The sequence below is a fragment of the Delphinapterus leucas genome, chromosome 1 (genome assembly GCF_059928025.1).
Source record: "Delphinapterus leucas isolate spDelLeu-1000000601 "Yukka" chromosome 1, BTC_Dleu_Yukka2, whole genome shotgun sequence".
In the NCBI taxonomy this organism is placed as follows: domain Eukaryota; kingdom Metazoa; phylum Chordata; class Mammalia; order Artiodactyla; family Monodontidae; genus Delphinapterus; species Delphinapterus leucas.
In genome coordinates, this window is record NC_143129.1 from 38,759,522 (window position 1) to 38,779,798 (window position 20,277).

At 51.1% G+C, this 20,277-nt stretch overlaps 1 protein-coding gene and 1 non-coding gene across 2 annotated transcripts; both read left to right on the top strand.

The window, feature by feature from the left end:
* The first annotated feature begins 1,791 nt into the window (after positions 1–1,791).
* Positions 1,792–17,470, top strand: PRELP (proline and arginine rich end leucine rich repeat protein). The gene is made up of 3 exons (XM_022593733.3): positions 1,792–1,949; positions 9,871–10,856; positions 13,382–17,470. The coding sequence occupies exons 2-3, from the start codon at positions 9,887–9,889 to the stop codon at positions 13,555–13,557; spliced, it is 1,146 nt and encodes a 381-aa protein (XP_022449441.1). The 5' UTR covers positions 1,792–1,949; positions 9,871–9,886; the 3' UTR covers positions 13,558–17,470.
* A 2,246-nt stretch (positions 17,471–19,716) lies between these two features.
* LOC115803108 (U6 spliceosomal RNA) lies at positions 19,717–19,823 on the top strand. Its single transcript, XR_004023771.1, has one exon. It is a non-coding gene; the product is annotated as a U6 spliceosomal RNA (small nuclear RNA).
* Positions 19,824–20,277: the final 454 nt, after the last annotated feature.

The following is a 20,277-nucleotide window of genomic DNA, read 5'->3' on the forward strand; positions in this document are numbered from 1 at the left end:
GCCAAGCCTCAGGTGGGGACTGCGGGTTATACCATGATGGGCAGGATGCTGCCTCTACCCACCAGGAGCCACTCACCCCAGGCGACCCAGACCCCCAGGCTGGCTGAGGGGTACGCTACCACAAGACTCCCACAGGTCCTCCCTGTTGCGTATTTGCCCGGACCCCCAGCCACCCGAGGCTGTGAGCCTCAGTTTGTGAGGGGTGAGGGTCTGACCCAGATCCAGCCCCTGTGGGCCTGATGATCACAGGGCTGTTGAGCCCAAACTGCTCAGGGCCACACCTCTCCTTCCTGGCAGAGTCTCCAGACAGGGCAGTGGGGAGGTGGGGAGCCTGAGCTGCCTCCCTGTGGAAAGGATCATAGACAATCGTGCCCTTTCTTCTCTTGCTTTAAGCACTTACTGTGCAGATCAAATAAGCAGTGAGCCCCCAAGATGGGATTTCAACCTGGGTGGGAAGTGTGAGCAGGTCCTGACTCTCTGGAAATGTAGCTGTATTCCACCACATTGGAGAGCCACCTCCCCACTGCCTCACCTTCCCTGCACTTTTCTGTCCCCACATTCCGCCTCCTAGCTCCATCCTAGGAGTCGGCAACTGCAGCAGCAACCCAGGTATCTTAACTTCCCACCACTTTTCCCAGCCTTCACCTCATATTGTCCTTGACACGCCAAAAAGAGATAGATACCTCCCTTAGGGTGAAGCTTCGCCAATTGGTGTCCCCGAGACTCCAAGAAGGGCAGCTCTTTCTGGAGGAGCCACCTCTTTCTGGAGGAGGCTAAGGGTCTGGCTATATGAAGCCAGTGAATCGCAAAATGCTCTCCCAGCCAATGCTTCCAATGAAGCAGCTCTCCAGGGACCTGATGATAGAAAAAGTAAACATCATCAAGTTTTCTAAGTAATCAGCTGAGGTGGCAGGCAGTTTCGACGGGCTGTTACTTAACACTTAGCTACAAGTGTGTTGCAGTTTTTTAACTGACGAGAATTGTTAGAGGTGATGGTCTTACTTGAGTGGGTCTTCTGGGGTGACATGGACAGGGGACGTTTGGGTTTCCTCATGTACTTTGTGTGATGACCATACAGCCTTCAACTCTCTCCTGAGTGTGATATACATGGAGAAGCTGAAAAAAGACACTGACGTTGTTCACACGGACAGTGACTTTAGGTCTTACATAAAATCTTTATTCTGCCTTACCTTTGCAGTGTGATCCCAGGCCAGACTTTTCCATCTCTGGTCCTCAGAGCATCCTGGCAGCCAAACCAAGGCTGTCTCTTGTGCTAACTCACACGCAGCAAGACTCCATTCCCTTAGCAACCTCCTAGACAAGATGACCCAGGGAAGGATTGTCACTGCTCAGAGGACACATCCCACACTCCTCACATTTGGGAATGTAACAGCAGGAGAGTGAGGGGCATTAGAAGAAAGGCAATTGTTAGAAGGAGGAATGAAAGAGTCTGACGCTTTTCATTCCTTTTCCTCTGTTAATTTGGCCTGTTTTCCAACATGGGTCAAACAATCTCCCTCCCAGAAGCAGCAGCAGCAGAAGGAAATGTTATTAAAAACGGGTCCGTTAGTGGGCATGGTGTGTGGATGAAGTCTTTGGGAGTCTTGGCTGCTAAATAAAGACTTTATTGTTGTCATTCCTCCTTTCCCAAGCTCCCTCCCTCTCTTCTCTCCTCCCTCCCTTCTCCCCTCCATCCCTCCCTTCTCTCCTCCCTTCCTCACTCCTCCCCTCCCTCCTTACAATTTGCCCGGCCCTCCCCCCACCTAACCTCCCCACCCCAGTAGGATCCGGTGGAAGAAAAGCCAGGCAAACACAAGCAGGCACACACCACTAGGAGATCAGAACTCCTCGCTGGCTCTCTGCTGCCACAGCTCCACCAAAGGGCGGGGGGAAACGGAGGGAGCCTTGCCGACGAAACCCAGAGCTGAGAGGAGAGGAAGGTGGTGCAGGTAAGTCCAGTCTGGAGATGGGCAGGAAGGCTCCTGCCGCCAGCCAGTTTCTTCCTGCTCTATCCAAGCTAGTTTATTGATCTAGTCTGTATCCTCTCCTTCCTTCCTTCCTCCCTCCCTCCCTCCCTCCCTCCCTTCCTTCCATCCTTCTTTCCTTCCTTCCACCAAATGTTTCTCCTTTCGAAGGAGCTCACATTAGTCTTCCTCATTTCTTCTCCACGCTCTTCCCTCTCTGCATCATTCTGTACCCATGTATTTGCTTGCTGCGAAAGCTAAACTTTCTTGGTACAGATGTTTGTTGTAGCGCAGAGTTACGCTGCGCACGGTGTTTCTACAGATCAAGTTCCCATAGAAACCCTACTCTAGAACCCATCTCTCTGCACCTTTCACGTTTTGTCACACACTGTCACAGGCGCACACACGTGTCACACAGAGGCTGCGCTCTCGCTCCACATGCACACCCACGGATACGCACACCATATGAAGGCATCCTGTCCATTCACCTCCACTCTTCCGCATTTGACATGCAGGGCTAGAGCACACAGCGATGAGACACTGGCAGGGACACACACAGGCACGCTCACGCACGCTGCATCTTGTCTCTTGCCCTCTCACACGCCTCCCCAGCTGTAAGAGAAAAGAGAAAGTGTGTCTCCCCACTGAGATGGCAGAGCCAAAAGAAATCATGTGTCCTGAGTCCAGGCGGAGTAGGAAGGGCATGAACAACTGCAGGAGCTGGAAGGATTTCTTCGTTCTTCAGAACTTAATTGAGTGGGAGAGAGAAAAGCAGGTTTCCAACCTGCACAGTGTCTTCCTAGTAGCTCTGACTTTGGAGGTACTAATTCCCAGCTCTGGGGGCAATTCATTTCTTTTTTCTGCGGGCAGCTAGAAAAGATTTCTCTTTAAAGCCACTTCAAAATTATCCCACATTGGTAAGGGGTCCCTGTGGGAGAGGAAAAAAGACAGCAGTTCCTTAATCAGTCAGGGAGGGGAAAACTGAAGTGGCCAACTGAATGGGGCTTGTTTCCAAATAGAGTGGTTCCTCTCCATCTCCCCAGCTCATTCCTCTTTGACAACACAGAGTGCTATCCCAAGGCAGGCAGGGCATGGGCAAGAGCAGGGTCTCCAAATATGGTTGCTCTTCCAAACGCCCTGAGTGCAGGGGAGGGGGAGAGGGGTGCTTACTAAAAATATAGATGCCTGGACCCCTTGCTCCAGACCCACTGGATCAAGACCCAGGAATCTATTGTTGTCTTAGGACTTGAGGGTCAGCTAGGGCTTGAGAACCTGAACCAGGGGCTTGAAGGAGACCTGTGTGGAATTGAAGAGCCCAGGCTGTTAGCTGCACAGAAGGGCTGTGTGGCTTCCTGGACAAGGACTGTCTGATGGAGGAGCTCCCGAGGGTCCCAAGTGGGCCACCCTCTTTTGCGGAGTAGAAACAAGCACCTGAGGGAACAGGGAAGACCTCCTGTGAGCTCTCACCCTCCCTTCTCCTTGTAAGCACTGACAGGTATGTCGTGGGGGTACATTCCAGAAAGAAAGTTCCCCCAAGGTACCTCCAAAGAGTTTATGTTTCCTCTTACCTGCTAATCTGCCTTCCCTGGGCCCCCAGGGGCATGCGTGCGGCTCCCCTCCATCCCTTCTAGATGCCCCCCCTCCCCTGCCCAACAGCTGTCTGTTCTGACGGGCTCACACAGAGGATGGGCTGAACACTCCCCCTTCGCCTTCCTGGGAGAGGGGGCGGCAGCCCTATTTATTGGGCCTGTGGGAGAAGCTGGAAGGGGCAGAAAGGCCAGGTGCAACAGGTTGGGATGGGAAGTCACGGGCCACAGTGGGACTCCACAGCCTGCTGAGGACAGCAGAGTGCACCGTCCCTGGTCAGCATCCCCTCACCTGCTTCAGAAATGCTAGGGGTGGGGGTTACTGAATTGGAGGGACAGAGTAAACGTTCCCCGAATGGCCAGAGGCATCTGTGTTCTCTCTAATTTGTTGGTTCTGAGACCCAAGTGTGGTCTCACAGGCCCCAAAGAGGAGGAAATTGCTCTGTGTAGGAAGGTTGGGAGAAATCCATGTGCCCGCCTGCAAAGATCAGCCTTTCGGTGGAGGGCAGGCCTGTCCTCTGGCCAAGCTGGAGGGAAAGAGACCCCATTACTTTGAAATAATGTCAATAATAGCTTAACATTCACTGAGCCTCACTTTTCACACATTTCCTCACTTAACCTTCAAAATAATCTGATAAGAAGGTGTTAGTATGCCCATTTTACAGATGAGGAAACTGAAGCTTAGTAGAGGTAAGAGATTTCTCAAGAGTACCCGGCTAAACAGCTGATGAGTTGCAGGGTTGAGACCCACATCTACAAGCACCCAGTGCATCAGACAGATTCTTGTATGCTTTTTTTCAGGGCTTGGAGATGTTAGGGGATGGAGGCAGAGAGAAGGATACGGTGAGGTGACAGGCTGTCAGAGGACTAGAGCCATTCTCACGCTTGTTTCTTCCCCAGGCCCTTGGAATGGAAAACTTGCTCTTCTAGACTAGTGGCCTGAGGCCAAAAAAACACTGTGTTTACACTTTGCCTGGTGGTAGACACTGGGGAGACAGATTGTCTCTCCATAATAGTGTTATATTGATTTTTAGCACTTTCTGATCTGTAGCACATTTTAAAGTTGCTTATCACACTTCTGAAAACAACTGGATGAGGAAGATAGGGATAGGGAAAACTTCGTTATCTCCATTTTACAGATAAGGAAACTGAGGCGAGAACAGGGTCACGTCACTAGGTCAAGGTAGACGGGCTGTGACCCCACGTCCCCTGTCTAATATGCACCATGATGCGCTCCCTGTCTCTGCCCCAATCAGGCTCACCCTTACTCTGATTTCACTCCCCAGGAAAGGGACAGTGCATCAGTGATGTGCTGAATTTATCACGCCTCCATGTCAACCCTTTCCTTACCTCAGGACCCCACAAGCCCTACTTGGAGGCCTTGGAAGAGTCTCAGGCAGCCTGGCTGGGCCTGCCTCACTCCTCTGCTAACAGCTGATCAGAGACCATCTGATTCGCCTAGCTTCTAACTCTCTTCTGGGCTTCAGAAAGAGATAAAGGGAACAGGATGGCTTTCAGAAGTCTGAGTTTAGGACAGAAGGAAGGGAATAAAGAAAGAGGGTCATCCCAATGTCCATGGGTGTGTCCAGGGGCAACCCCATCCTCCGTGGTAGGGTCACTGGCTGTGTTAAGCCATGGAGGCTCAGGGGAGACAAGCTAGATGGGAAATCTGACAAGAAAGAAGAACACCAGGAAGTAGCGTGGAGTCATCCTTCTTTAACCCGGGGAGACACATCCAACCTCACTCCCAGCCCAGCCCCAATCCTAGACTCTCTCCATACAAAGCCAATTACCCGTAAACCTGCCCTAATGACTTGGCAAACCCATGTGGACCTCAACCCTGCCCCCAGTCCTGAGGCTAAACATTGCAAGGATCCTGGGAGTTTGAACCTTAAATGAATGAATTTATGAGCTAAGCAGGGACAGGGCTATCTCACTTTAAAAATCAGAGTCTCTCGGACTTCCCTGGTGGTCCAGAGGTTGAGACTCTGTGCTCCCAGTGCAGAGGGCATGGGCTCAATCCCTGGTTGGGGAACTAAGATCCCACATGCCACACAGCGCGGCCTAAAAAAAATAAACAAATAGGTCAGAGTCTCTCTAGAGAATATGCCCTTTTATAAACAAATAAATGAATAAACGAAACCACTGCCATCTGTAGAGATTTTATGCTCTACAACATGACTTAATGTGTGTGATCCTCACACAGTTGAGGAGCCTGGGGCCTGAGGAAGAGGGTCAGAGCCAGGATTCAAGCCCAAATCTCTAATACTTGGAACTGAAATTTGAATTTAAAACTCTCTTAGAAAATGTTCTTAGGGCTTCCCTGGTGGCACAGTGGTTAAGAATCCACCTGCCAGTGCAGGGGACATGGGTTCGAGCCCTGGTCCGGGAAGATCCCACATGCCGCAGAGCAACTAAGCCCGTGAGCCACAACTACTGAGCCCGCGTGCCTAGAGCCCGTGCTCCGCAACAAGAGAAGCCACCGCAATGAGAAGCCCGCGCACCGTAACGAAGAGCAGCCCCCACTCACCGCAACTAGAGAAAGCCTGCGTGCAGCAATGAAGACCCAGCACAGCCAAAAGATAAATAAATAAATTTATTAAAAAGAAAAAAAGAAAATGTTCTTAAATGAGGGAGTGAATTTTGGGTCAGTCAAAGCAATTGCTTTCCCCCCACAAACGAGCAGCGTTCTGAGAACCGATGCTGGTGAACAGGCTGCAGGAAGAGGTGAGTGGTTCTAGGTGGTCCACACGCGTTCATTGAGCAAGCAGTGAGCAAAGCCTGGCAGAAAGCTGGGAGGCGTGCTTGCAAAGGCATACGAAATTTAAAACTCACACACACTTACGACCCAGCCTAAGGCACTGTTATGACTGGACAGAAGGTTCTGGAAGACAGGAACATAAGAAGGTGTGAGTCTGGGCTTTGTGAGGAAGACTGCGGCTCCCCTTGGAGTCCAAGGACCTCCAGTCTGTCACAAATTCTGGTTTGGAGACTTAGACTCTGGGGGCTGCCCAGACTCCAGCAGGACGGCGCACTGCCTGATGAGAAAAGCCTTAGAAATGAGCACTATTTCCTAAAGAAGGAAGTGTGTGCGTGTGCGAACACACACACACACACAAACACACACACACAGAATGGTTCAGCCACAGGCTAAGAGAAGGGGAATTGAACAGATCCAGTTTCTCCACGGAACAGGCCCAGGAGCTTCTCCGTGGGAACCTCCTCTCATCTCTGAGAGGAGCTTGGCCAGCCCCAGAGGTCTAGAGTGTAGAAGGGTCAGAGGACCCATGGGAAGATAAGAGAAGTTCCCAAAAGGTCTGGCATAGGCGGTGGGGATGAGGAAGTCCTGTGTTCACGTGGATGGAAGGAGTCGGGGGCAGGCCTGCCAGGTGGAGCTGTGACTAACCTGTGATTCTGTCACCCCTGACAATGAGGCCAAGTGCTTGCTGCCCAGGCCCTGAACCACCAATAAACACCCCTGAGCGAGGGCCAGCTGCCTGAGTCAGAGTCACAGTGCCTCACAGAGCAGGCTTCCACTCTGGACGAGCTTTTCTTGCTTCCCTCAGGGCCCAGCACCAGGTAGATGCTCTTGGTGACAAAGGCAATGAAGGGATAGAGGTCCCAGCCAGCCTGGGAAGACTCCCCAGGGCAGGGCTTCTCACACCACGAGAGATCTCTTGCTTATTGTCAGGCTTCTGGGTGATCAGGAAATAAAAAACTCCAAAGCAAAAAAATTCAAGGTCACAAAAATTGGGGCTCTTAAAAATGTTTGAGTTTAGTACACTAATGTTTTAACCACCTGTTTAAAATCTATGTGCAATATGGTTGTGCTATTTTCAAGAAAATTACAGGACTTGTAACATATTAATTCATGGTTCACCAGTTACAAGTGGTGTGGGGTCCGGCAACAAGACTCAAGTTTGGTTTTACAATGAATGTCTTTTCCTCTCAGTCCTTTTGGTGTATCCCCAAGACTGTTACATCCTCAACTGGAGATAAAGACAAGAATCTAACTGCAAGGTCCTTTGTGATGGGAGGCCCAGGGGACATGGTACTCCGGGACCCCTTGGAGAGGTCTGCCTGGGAAGAGACCACCTTAGAGGGAGGTGAAGAAGCAACAGAAGCTGCAGGGCAGTCTCTTCCCTCCTCCGTCCTCATCTGTCTTCCGCCTTCTTCCTCTCCTTCCTTCCCATACTCAGTATGCTCTATGAGGCCTCACTCTTGCACACAGATGACAGGAGGGCGTGCGTTTGCTTATGTGTGTGGTACGGGGAGAGGAGTGGTGTGTGTGTGAGAGTGTGCAGGCTGGGTGTCCAGGGGGTATGTGTGAAAGGTGTGGGGAGACGCCCTCTGCCCCTCCAGGGTGGGCTCTGCCCTCTTTCCTGTTTCTTGTCGCATTCAGCTCCTCCCGAGCATCGGACTCAGGACTAAGTAGCTGGTGAGGGGCTTCTATCGTCTTCCTTTGAGCAAAGCCAGCAGGAAGCTGGCACTGGGTCACACAAGGAAAGATGTGGGCTCCAAGGAAAGAGAGGGGAAGCCTGGAACAGAGGCTTCACAGGGTCCAGATGCAGCTGGGGATACACTCCAGCCCACTCTCTTGCAGGGCACCCCAAGAAACCTGCATCTCCAGTGTGTCCCAGACCCCAGGAAGGAGAGGGACAGACCACCACAACTGTGAAGCAGCAGCAAGGAGGGCCATTGGAAGCAATGTGGAAACAGAGACCCCAGAGGGAGACCAGAGGGGCTGTCACAGGGATGATGGCCCTGGGAGGGGAAAGTACAGGTAACCCAGCCAGGCCAGGGGAGCAAGTCTATGGGAGAAGCCAATTTCCATCTGCAGACTTGGGTCTACTGCAATTTCCCCAGCTTAATTCAACTCAAACTACATGGCCCTGTCTGAGGTGTCATCAGGACCAAGGGGAAGGGCAACCCGAAAACATCCTTTAGCAACCTATTCCACTATGTCTCTGAGGCAGGAAGTTCTTCTTTATATCCCACCTCAATCCCACCAACTCCAATGGATATGGAAAGCAGCAATACCAGGTCAGAAGAAATGACCCCCACAGCCTTTTTTTAAATCGAAGTATAGTTGATGTACAATATTATATAAGTTACAGGTGTACAATATGGTGATTCACAATTTTTAAAGGTTATACTCCATTTATAGTTATTATAAAATATTGGCTATATTCTGAGTGTTGTACAATATATCCTAGTTTATTTTATACATAATAGTTTATACCTCTTAATCCCCTACCTCTGTATTGCCCCTTCCTGCTTCTCTCTCCCCACTAGTAACCACTAGTTTGTTCTATATACCTATGAGTCTGCTTCCTTTTTGTTATATTCACTAGTTTGTTGTATTCCCCATAGCTTTCAGTTCCTTCCTTGTTTATTTCCCCAGGATCCTCCACATCTGGGGAGAAATTCTTGGTGTGTATCCTGCTGGCAAAGACCAGCATTCTCTGAGCTGAGCGCTGGGGGTGAGGGGTGATCAAGGGCAGACACAAGGGTACCTGCAGCACTTCCTTCCCAAGAGCGCTGTGAGCCCATGGAGACCTGGGGTTTTGTCCTGGGTCTGCTGTTACATAGCTTCCTGGCCTTCACAAGCTACTTCTTTCCTCCAGTACTCAATTTTTATAACTAGTCAAGTCTGGACTTGATTGGTGGATTTCAAAACATTTTTAGCAATGCAACTTTTTTTTCAAATGAATGCCTTGGCTAAACCTCAATATACATAACAGATTAAAAAACACAGAGCTGCTCAGGTTGGCACAGGGGTGGGTTGGGGGTACCCCAGGGCCACCCCCTTGGTCTCCCTCTCTCAGGAGGACTCCACAGAAATGGGGGCACAGTTTGAAAACCACCGAGTTATGGGATCCGTAAGGAGCCTGCAGATGTAACACCCCAGGACTCTATGGCTCACATATTCTAACATCCCTCCTGTAAGGGGAGTATAAGTGAAGGGATGATTTTCTCATGATGCAAATGGGGACACCGAGGGCTAGAGAGGTTAAGGGTCTTCTCCAGGAAGCCCCGGGACTCCTGATTCACAGCCCAATGTGCTTTCTGCCAGGATGGCTCACACTCTCCAGAGCAGGCTTAACACATTCAGTGGCTAGGCCTCTGGGAGAGGGATCCAGGCCCTCCGGCCCTTGTTACTTTCTCACCTGCTGGATACAGGCAAACAAGGAGATGCTTCCACAGGTCCCTCCCACAGCTGCCCCTGGAGCCCATCCTGACCAACTCTAGCCGCAAAGACATGTCCTCTCATTACTGAGGTCCAGCCGGCTGATGACTTCCTGTATTCCTCCCCACAGGGGCGTCACCTGGATCATGAGGTCATCCCTCTGCTGGCTCCTCCCACTTCTCCTCATCTTGGCCTCAGAGGTCCAAGGCCAGCCAACAAGACGACCAAGACCCAGACCAAGGCTCCAGCCCAGACCCAGACTCAGGCCCACACCCAGCTTTCCTCAGCCCCATGAGCCATTGGAGCCTACAGACCTGCCTCCTCCCCTCCCACCAGGCCCTCCATCTATCTTTCCTGACTGTCCCCGGGAGTGCTATTGCCCCCCTGATTTCCCGTCTGCCCTCTACTGTGACAGCCGCAATCTTCGAAAGGTCCCTCTCATCCCATCCCGCATCCATTACCTCTATCTCCAGAACAACTTCATAACTGAGCTCCCAGTGGAGTCCTTCAAGAACGCCACGGGACTGAGGTGGATCAACCTGGACAACAACCGAATTCGCAAGGTGGACCAGAAAGTGCTAGAGAAACTACCCAGCCTGGTGTTCCTCTACATGGAAAAGAACCACCTTGAAGAGGTGCCCTCGGCTCTGCCCCAGAACTTAGAGCAGCTGAGGCTAAGCCAGAACCATATCTCCAGAATCCCACCCGGCGTCTTCAGCAAGCTGGAGAAACTGCTGCTCCTGGATCTCCAACACAACAGGCTAAGCGACGGCGTCTTCAAGCCCGACACCTTCCAGGGCCTTAAAAACCTCATGCAGCTCAACCTGGCTCACAACACCTTGAGAAAGATGCCACCCAAGATCCCCGTGGCCATTCACCAGCTCTACCTGGACAGCAACAAAATCGAGACCATCCCCAGCGGATACTTCAAGGGCTTCCCCAACCTGGCCTTCATTCGCCTCAACTACAACAAGCTCTCAGACAGGGGCCTCCCCAGGAACTCCTTTAACATCTCCAACCTCCTCGTGCTCCACCTGTCGCACAACAAGATCAGCAATGTGCCTGCCATCAGCAACAAGCTGGAGCACCTGTACCTCAACAACAACAGCATCGAGAGTGAGTGGGGGCAGGGCTGGGGTGCAGCCACTGGGAGGGAAGCTGGAGTCTCTGCTGCCTCAACACTTTCTCATGAGCCTCATGGTGGGGGGTGCAAAAAGCACCCAATGGGGCCCTGGTCTTCAAACCTTGGTCTTTCCACTTACTATCTATGTGACCTTAAAAGGATATCTGACCTCTCTGGGAAGTTTCCTCATTTGTAAAATGAGAGTGGCACAAAGTTGACGTGAAGATCTAATAGTTTAATATGGATAAAGTGCCCAGAATACCATGCTTGGAGGGTAATAGCTTTTCTCCTTCCACCCCTTCCCATCAGCCCCAGCTCCTTTGCCCTCCAGATCTATAGGTAAGGTAGACGTGGAATATAGCCCCGGACATCCTCCTAAAAGCAGAATGGTGACATTTAAATGTTGACTCGGAAATGTCCTGGGCCTGTCCACTGCAGAAACTGGTAGCTGTGAGGAAAGAGGCTTCTTCCCAAGCCTAAGCCTAGGTTTTAAAGAGTCTGCAAAAAGCATACACAGAGAGGCAGCTATATACTCAGAGTATATACAACTGGTAAAAACGTGCAGCCAGAAGGACATGTCCGTATGCAGGTGCTTTCTGAATCTATCTGGAAGGCTGGAAGATTTACGCATATAAGATAGTACACTTAAGGCAGAATTTGCCTAAGCTACATTGACAGGGTCCCGGGCTTGGGATAAAAAAATTGCAGGCCAGAAAAGAGGCTCGAAGTCACAGTTTTACTTCAATCAAAAATGTCAGGTCTGAGTAGAGCATAAGCAGAACAGTTTGAAAACAAAAGAGAAAATATTATCTGGTCCGTGGACAAAATCAGGCTACGTTCACACAAGGAATGCAGCAGCTGTGCAGATAAAGGACACCACGAGGAAAGAGAAGCAGTCCTAAAATAATATTAGGAATCCTTAGTTTTCAAGCCAGAGGATGAGAGGGGGATTTTTGAATTTCTATAATAGTGAAACAAGCAGGTGGGAGAACAGGCTTATTCACTCATCTGAGATAATTACACAAAAGTAGGGGAAGGCTTCTTAAAATCTTGTAAGAAACAAATTCAGGAAAAGGGAAAACTACTGTCTAATTTTACCCTGCAGGTAGCAAACTAATGGAACACATTACCCCCAGGAGGCTGTATAGGCCACAGATCTAGACAGAAATGATACCTTGATTAATCCATGGCTGACAAGTTTCTACCACACTGTGGAAGAACAGGCTGCAGGGGTGGGGGGGGGCAGTGTATTATCCAGCCTTCTGAGGTTGAAGACAGAAAGGTCACACCCACTCGCACCATTTCACAGATTTGAGAACTGAGCATCAGGGTGGTAAAGTCCAAAGTCACAAGGGTCATAGGAAGAAAATCCATCTATGTCAGGGCTCTTTCTGCTACTCCAGTGTTGAAGAGAGAAGAAAGGGGAGAGAGGGAAGACGAGGAAGAGGAAGAAGGAGACGAAGAGCAACCACAACAACAACCCACAGAATATAAAAGAAGCAAGGCTTCGGGAGAATCAAAACCTCCATTTAGAAGATGCCATACCTCCTGTCATCTAATAAGAGGGGAAGGAGAAAATGGAAACTCATTTTCCATTTGAAAGCCTACCAAAATTTGGCCATAACTTACCTTTCCAGCTTACCTTCCCCAGAATCGGTAATCAACTTCAGAATCAACAGATTCATCATGTCCTAGGGCTCCGTGCCCTTCCCAGGCCCCTCTCCTCTTCCTGTCATCCCTATTTCAGTTAATGTAACCACCTTCTGCTCATCCTCATGCCTCACATCCTGTTCTCAGGAAAACCTCCAGAGTAACCCATCCACCGGCTGGCTTCAGATCTTGCTTCCCCCTATTGTTTCTCCACACTGTAGCCAGATTCATCTTTCTATAGTACAAACCTGATCATAGGACCCTTCCAGGTTTAGCGCTCCAGGATACTATGGTTCATATATCCCACCATCCATCTCATAACAACAGTCCTGCTCAGTGCCATTCCTCAGACTGGAAATCAAAGACCCCATCCTTAGTGAAATATCTGAAGGCCTACCGTAACTGGTGGCCACAACTTACCTCTCCAGCTTAGTCTTCCTAGTACATCACATTGTACTGTTTACTGGTCCCAAACCCTGCCATGAGCTTCTTGGCCTCCACAGTATCATTCAAATAGGTCACAGCATCAGGACACCATCCCCAGGTCTCCACCTGCTGTAATCCTCTCTTTGAAGGTTCAGCTGAAAGTTTACTTCCTCTGTGACTCTTCTGAGTAAATTTTCAATAACAATTGTTGATCAATTCCAACTTAATTTGTTTCACAAATGGGTAAATGGAGTCTGGAGGTTACGGTCGACTCATTCACGGTCACACGTTCCCAAGAACTGGTCAGCCAGTTCCAGAGAGGAAAACTCTAGAGTCCTTGCCCCTGTCTACCCTCTTCTTCCTCTTTGTCTTTTACTCCAGCCCTGTCAGGCCTGATCCCCTGCCCATCTCTCCTGCTGACTTCTCCCCTTTTTCTCCATAGAAATCAATGGGACCCAGATTTGCCCCAACGATGTAGTTGCCTTCCACGACTTCTCCTCGGATCTGGAGAACGTGCCACACCTCCGCTACCTGCGGCTGGATGGAAACTACCTGAAGCCGCCCATCCCGCTGGACCTCATGATGTGCTTCCGCCTGCTGCAATCTGTGGTCATCTAGGCCTTACTCTGCCCCTGGAGCTCCTCTGGCCACACTTGAATGCAGTGGCCCAGGTGCCTGTGCCCACCATTTGTTTTCTCTGTCTCCTTTTCTTGCTCTCAGCTTTGCCTTTCTTAACCCACCCTCCTGATGCAAGGACAAGCCACGCACTCTGCTGCCCCTGCAGCTTCTAGAGCAAGACTTCCAAAGGCTTGATTTGGTCCACGCAGCTCAAAGACACCCACTGCACATCCAAACTTCTGGCCCCAGAAGCACAGAGGTGTGTCTAAAGACTTCATATTCTCTTCTCTCTCCTCCTCCCCTCATCACTCCTGGGTAAGTCTGGGCTATGAACTGACATCTGGATCTTGTCCTGGCCAAAGCAAGCAGAAGATGGTCAGGGGAAGCCTAGAGGTGAGGTTTGGGAAGTCCTGCTGGAAACTCCTGCATGGTGGGCAGCTCTGGCCCAAAGAGGCTGAGAAACCCGTGTCTCCCTGGCCGAGGATCCCATCTTCCAAAACTGCTGCTCCACCACCGCATTCACTGGTACCAGACAGTGCACCAGCTCTGTGCCAGCCTGTGTTCTCCGGAAAGGAAGTGCAAGGGAACGGCTGAGGGAGGGCAGAGGGTCAGAGATTCACACAAGGGCCTGCATCAGGCTGTCTCTGCATAGGGATGAGATGGGGCCCTCCTTCTCAGCACACAGCCTTCTGGCTGGTCCTCTCTGTTCCAAGAGTAAGAGCAGGGAGGAACATTCCAGGAGAAGAATGGCTCAAAAAACTAGGAATCAGCTGGTGGGAGTCATAGACCCAGGCTGGGCCCCGTGTGGGTGCAGATGGATCCTGCTGTCCCCTTGGCCACTCTGGATAAGAGGCCTGATGCCCTGGGGGAACACAGCATCCACAGTGGAGTGTACAGAGCCACCAACCCCGCCCCGCCATCTGTTCTCTATCAGTGAGGATGGCCCAATTCTTTCCACTCCCGGGAAGCAGTTCCTGAGAAACTGCTCAAGAAGGGGTGGAGCACCTGGAAATCTCCCAGAAGCCTCTTCCACTTATGCAGATTGGCCTCCCCTTCTAAGACAGACACAGCAGTGACACCTGGTGGCTGGTGCTGGCCACATCTGGCTCCCGTGTTCCTGCTCATCTCTCTGGTGTGATTTTCCAAGATCAAGGAGTTGGCCTCAGGTTCCAACTTGGAGAGCCATGGGCAATGTGCATGGTCTCTCTCTCTCCTCTGGGGTCTAAAGGGCACAAAGGTACAGAGGCCCCAAGGTGGGGGATCTGATTCCCATCATGAGTGAACACAAGTGGGAACCTTCAGGAAACCAGTTGAGGATACAGTTTGTTCTGATCTGCTCTCTTACCTTATGGGTCCCCTCTGCTCTCAGCTTTCATGTGGTACACCAAGGAGGTGGATAAGATGCCCCTCCAAGGACCCTCTGGCGCTCATGTTCCTGTATGCAGCTCCATCCTTTAGATCGTGTTCTAATGCAGGAAGAGTCCTAAATATTATCCCTTTCCCTTGCAATAATTTATTCCCTGTATGGGCTTTCCTTCCCCCAGAGTTCCCACCCCACCCTGTCTGGCCCAGGTGAGCAGTGTGTCAGGCCTCTAAGGGAAGCCTGGGTTCCACAGGGCTGACTCAACTTCATCTTCCCCTTAACTCTCTCTAGGGGATGCTGCCCCTCTACAGCCTCTGAGTGTATGTTGGTGGGGGTGGGGGCATATGTCCTAGAAATGATTAGGATACAGTGCCCACTCCCAAGTTAGGTTGAAAAAAGTTCCCGAGATGTTTAAGAAATTGGATTAAGCTAGGTCCCTAACTTCAAGAAATTCCCATTATACTCTTATTTTTCCCTTTTGCTAATTTACAGAATATGGGCCCATTTCATTACAGCCTCCATCCCCCATGCTCGCATACAACTGCTTCATTCTCCGAGGCTGCAGCTGGTTTCGAGTCAAGATATTACTGTGTCTGTAAGCAACCTGTTGCTATGGCCTGGATAAGCCCCTTCTGCACCTTATCCCCACCTTGCGCCCTCAGCCCCTCTGATGAGGCCCTCAGGGGAGCACAGCTCCTGGGACTCGCCGGGGAGGAGGGGTCATTCCCCAGCTCCTGCCAACCTGAAGTGTTTTGATTCAGCAGCAACAAAATCACCATCATCCTATTGCTGCATCTGGCATATTTCTGCTTCTTCCATTGCTCCCTGTATCTGTAAACCAGAGGAAATTAAATTGGCTTTACAGCACCACCCTCCCACATACAATGTGCTGTTTTCCCTTGGGCTTAAGGAAGCCCCCTCCTCCATATACAAGTTAACTCTCTCAGTGCTGCTGACATATGCACATACAGGTGTGTAGGAAGGTGTGTATGTATGTGTACTCTGTACATATATCTGTTCTTTCTTGAAGACCGTATTAACTTTGTGCAACAACTTTGACATTCCAGCATGCTTCACAGCAGAGAAAATAAAGTTATATGAAAAATACCCTGCTTGAACTTGACAGTGTAAACAGATGAGAATAGCATCTTAAAGTCACTTTGCCACCCCTCTCCCCCGGCCTCCCACCTTCCTTGCTCTGAGAAGACTGGTGGAGAAAGGATCCTATCCTTAAGAAGCTCTAGGAAAATGATTCCAAAAGTTTTTTTGGTGAATTTCCCCCAAACTCACAATTGTTACAAAAATAATCCCTAAAGTCAGACAGGTAATCTGACAGCTACATTTGAAGCCCAAATCTCCAAGTTCTTTTTAACCCACACATACCAAATTGTTGAGGTCTCCCAAATGCTCAGTACTAAAAGACACAAAACAGACACCATTCCTGACCAGGAAAAGCTAACAGACTAGTTGAGGATAGGCAGTGTAAGATACACAAAACAATGGCAGAGGTGTATCAAGGGCAGTGAGCAAAGGGCCAGCCACATCACCTGGAATGGTCTACATGCTATGCAGATGTTCACAGAAGGGCTAAAACAGGGTACCCTGGAATCTCTCTTCAGGTGGAAGGTTTGTTCCAGAGCCAACCCTGTGGTCCTCCTGGACTACACCATCTTCTTTTGAATGAAAACTGCCGGATGCTGTCCCACCCCTCCCACCCTGCCCCCTAATTTCCTGCTTCAGTTCAATTCAGCACGTTTTCAGCATATATCAACCACGTGCAAGGTTCCCAGCTAAGAATTCAAGGATAAGTAATATATACCCCACGCCACTGAGGAATTCATAAAGGGAAAAATCCATGAATTAGTAATTGCATGTCTTAAGTGTTTGCAATAATGTTGGGTACAGAAAGCATAGTGGAGAGGGCCTCTGCTTCTGCCTGGGAGAAACCAGAATGGCTCCTATCATTTAAGCTGGATCTTAAGGTTTGAATCAGATTTTGCCAGGTGGGAGAAGGAGGAAAAAGCACATAAACAGGAAAGAAGGGAAGCAGCATGAGAAAAAGATTGGAAGACATGGAGTCTACCCTGTATGAGGGGTGTGTGTGTGTGTGCCTGAGAGAGGAAGAGAAATGAGTTCCAGCCGTGCAGTTATGTAGCTACAAGCCCTCAGCAGGGAATATACCCTTGCTGTCCAAAAAGCAGGAGGGTTCCTGAAACTTCCACCCCTGCCTCTCTCTCTGCCCACGAACAGGGAAGCAACAGGGTCAGCTGGCCAGACTTCTGTCCCCAGGGCCTGCCACCTCCGTTCCATCATCATGCCCTCCGGCTTTTCCTAATGAGATTCGGATTAGACCAGCTCCGGCACCTCCCGCCACCTTTTCCGGGCTCTCTGGGGGCTGAGCTGTCTGGAACAACAGCATGATCGTTAGACGGTTCCCACGTAGGTCTCACACACACACACACACACACACACACACACACATCCCATGGACCCTCCCTGAAATCCATGGTAACCAGAATGTGTGCCGGTGTGTTTGTGAAACCGAGAGCAGAAGCTGGGAGAGGGTCTAAGACGTGCAGCCTAAATCAGAAGCTGCTCCACTGGGGGCCGGGGGCCGGGGGCGGGTGTGGGGGGGCGGTCCGGGGTGGGTGAGCCGGCGCATGCGTGGCGTGACCGCAAATCTGGCCAAGCTGGCCGAGTGCGTGGGAGAATACCGATTGCAGGGGGCACAGCGATAGAGCCCAGAGAGCAGGAGGGCTGGCGGGTGTGCGTCACCGAGAAAGCGGGAAAGGAGAGTGGGAGCAGACTGCAGGGGGGAATGAATGAACAGTCACATCTGCATTCTTCGCAGGGAATAAATGGTGGGAGGTGGGGACGGGTGACACCCAGGCTGACTGGGGGGGCGGGGCGGGGGCTCGGGTTTCTGGCTGCAGAGCCTAGACTGTAGAGAGAAAGTAGAGGACAGCCCGCCACATATGCATTCTGCTTTCTGGGCACCTTCCTGGCTCCAGGGGCTCTCTCCCTCCACCAGCAGAGCCCTGCGTGTCTCTCCACACGCGGGGGGCTGTCTGGGGCACAGGAAAAATTGTTGCTCTGGTGACAAGGTTCTTGAGCTGGGGAAGCCCCCTCCACACCAGCTGGTGCCCAGGAGCACTGCAGGCTGAGCACTGCCCCTGGGGCCAGGCTGTTAGCTCTGACCCTTCACCTGTTGTGCCAGGGCAGAGATGAGTTCTGCCAAGGCCATCTCTTCTGAGGGCACGGAGATACATGGCCTCAGGACCTCAGGGGTGAGGCAAAGAAGGGGAGGGTCATAGGAATAAAGGAGAACTCTCTGGCCTGAGAATCAGGAAATCTAAGACCTAACCCTGGCTCTGTGTGACCTTGGGCAAGTCACCTCACCTTGCTGGGCCTCGGTTTCCCCACATGCACTATGAAAGGTTTGGATTAAATGATCCTAAGGAGAACTATGCAGCTGGGATTCGGTATCTGGTTAGTAGGAGGAAGTATGGAGGAGCCTCACCTATGAACCTGGGCAAACATGTATGCAGGCTGGCAGACTCCTGGGGACAATGTCTTAGCCCCTTACCCGTGCCTTCAGCAAGGACTTGCCCTGCAGCAACCTAAGGCACCAGGGAAAGGAGAGTCTCTCCTGACACATGCATCTTTGGTAGGGGACCATGGAGTGGGGGGAGTCTCCTCTGCCCCCTGAGGACCCCACGCAATGCCTCCTGGTGTTTATGATCAGGAAGGTTTTTTCTAGGGCTCAATCTTATAGATTTGGGAGAATTTCCTATATCTTCCTCCCCATCATCGTCAGAGAGCTTGAAGTTGGCTATCAAATCCTGCTCCATCCCCCATTCACCTTCTCTTTGAATCTCTTTCCCTGTGGTGATCTTTATTCAGTTATGGTCCTGTATTAGAGGTCCAGGTGGTGGGTAGTGGTGCTGGTCGGAGTACCTCAGCTGAGCCTCTTTTAATCTTTGGATTGCATCTATGAAACCAAAGCCTTATCACTCTCTGGCTGGAGAAAAAACTGGAAAGCCAAGCCCCATCCCTCCACATACCCCCACTGCTGCCTTCTCTTCTTGGAGAGTACAGAATCTGAGGGGTTGGTCTCCCCTCAGGAGGTGGGAACCACCTGCCCTCTCAAAGACGGTGGGCCAGAAAAAGAGAGATGTAGCAGACAGAGAAAGAGAGGAAAAGATGAGGGGAGGTGGGGAGGGGTACGTATAGGGGGCTGAGAGTAGAAGAGGTGGAGGGAGGGAGAAAAATAATCTTTCAAACCAAGCAAAGGAGTGGGATGAGGGACCCGCTGAGGAAGGAGGAGAAGAAACAGCTGGACGTCAGGAAAAAGAGAAGTCTGATTGGCTACACGCCTGCCTTGGCTGGCTCCCCTGCCCTCCCCAGGCGACAGTCTACCCAGACCCCTCCGTGGGTCATGACTTCTCCATCAGAGTCCCCACCTCTCTGGAAGCTGTGAGCCTCCGTTTGGAACCAAAAGAGTCTCCAGGGGTAAGATTCAAGGCTTTCAGGGGTTAGGCCCATTGGTATGCAAATGAGGGAGAGTGCTTGTGGGGAGGAGAGCACAGGACAGGGCTGCAGTGAGGTGGGGTGTCTGGGTTGAGACAGGGGATTGAGGTTGGAGGGAGGCAGTAAACTGTCTTAGGGCTTTTGCTTTAAGATTTTTTTGATTATATAATTTGGTTTGGAGTAACATATGGGAGGTAAGATGAAGAGACACCTCTTGCTAGGATGGGGGCTTACCCCATTGCCCAGCAAAAACTAAGAAAGGGAGCGTGCTCTCTTTGGCAGCACACATACTAAAATTGGAATGCTACAGAGAAGATTAGCATGGCCCGTGCACAAGGGTGACACGCAAATCCGTGAAGCTTTCCATATACTTTTTTTTTTTTTTTTTTTGCTGCATTGAGTCTTTGTTGCTGCGCGCAGGCTTTCTCTAGTTGCGGTGAGCAGGGGCTGCTCTTCGTTGCGGTGCACGGGCTTCTCATTGTGGTGGCTTCTCTTGTTGTGGAGCACGGGCTCTAGGTGTGCGGGCTTCAGTAGTTGCAGCACGCTGGCTCAGCAGTTGTGGCGCACGGGCCTAGTTGCTCCGCGGCATGTGGGATCTTCCGGGACCAGGGCTTGAACCCGTGTCCCCTGCTTTGGCAGGCGGATTTTTATTTATTTATTTTTTTTGCGGTACGCGGGCCTCTCACTGTTGTGGCCTCTCCCGCTGTGGAGCAACAGGCTCCGGATGCGCAGGCTCAGTGGCCATGGCTCACAGGCCCAGCCACTCTGCGGCATGTGGGATCCTCCCGGACCGGGGCACGAACCCGCGTCCCCTGCATCGGCAGGCA

Excerpts from the sequence above, each read along its gene's own strand:
- PRELP (XM_022593733.3), top strand. The coding sequence starts at position 9,887 with ATGAGGTCATCCCTCTGCTGGCTCCTCCCACTTCTCCTCATCTTGGCC. Across the intron at positions 10,857-13,381 it reads CAACAACAACAGCATCGAGA|AAATCAATGGGACCCAGATT; the intron begins GTGAGTGGGGGC and ends TTTTCTCCATAG.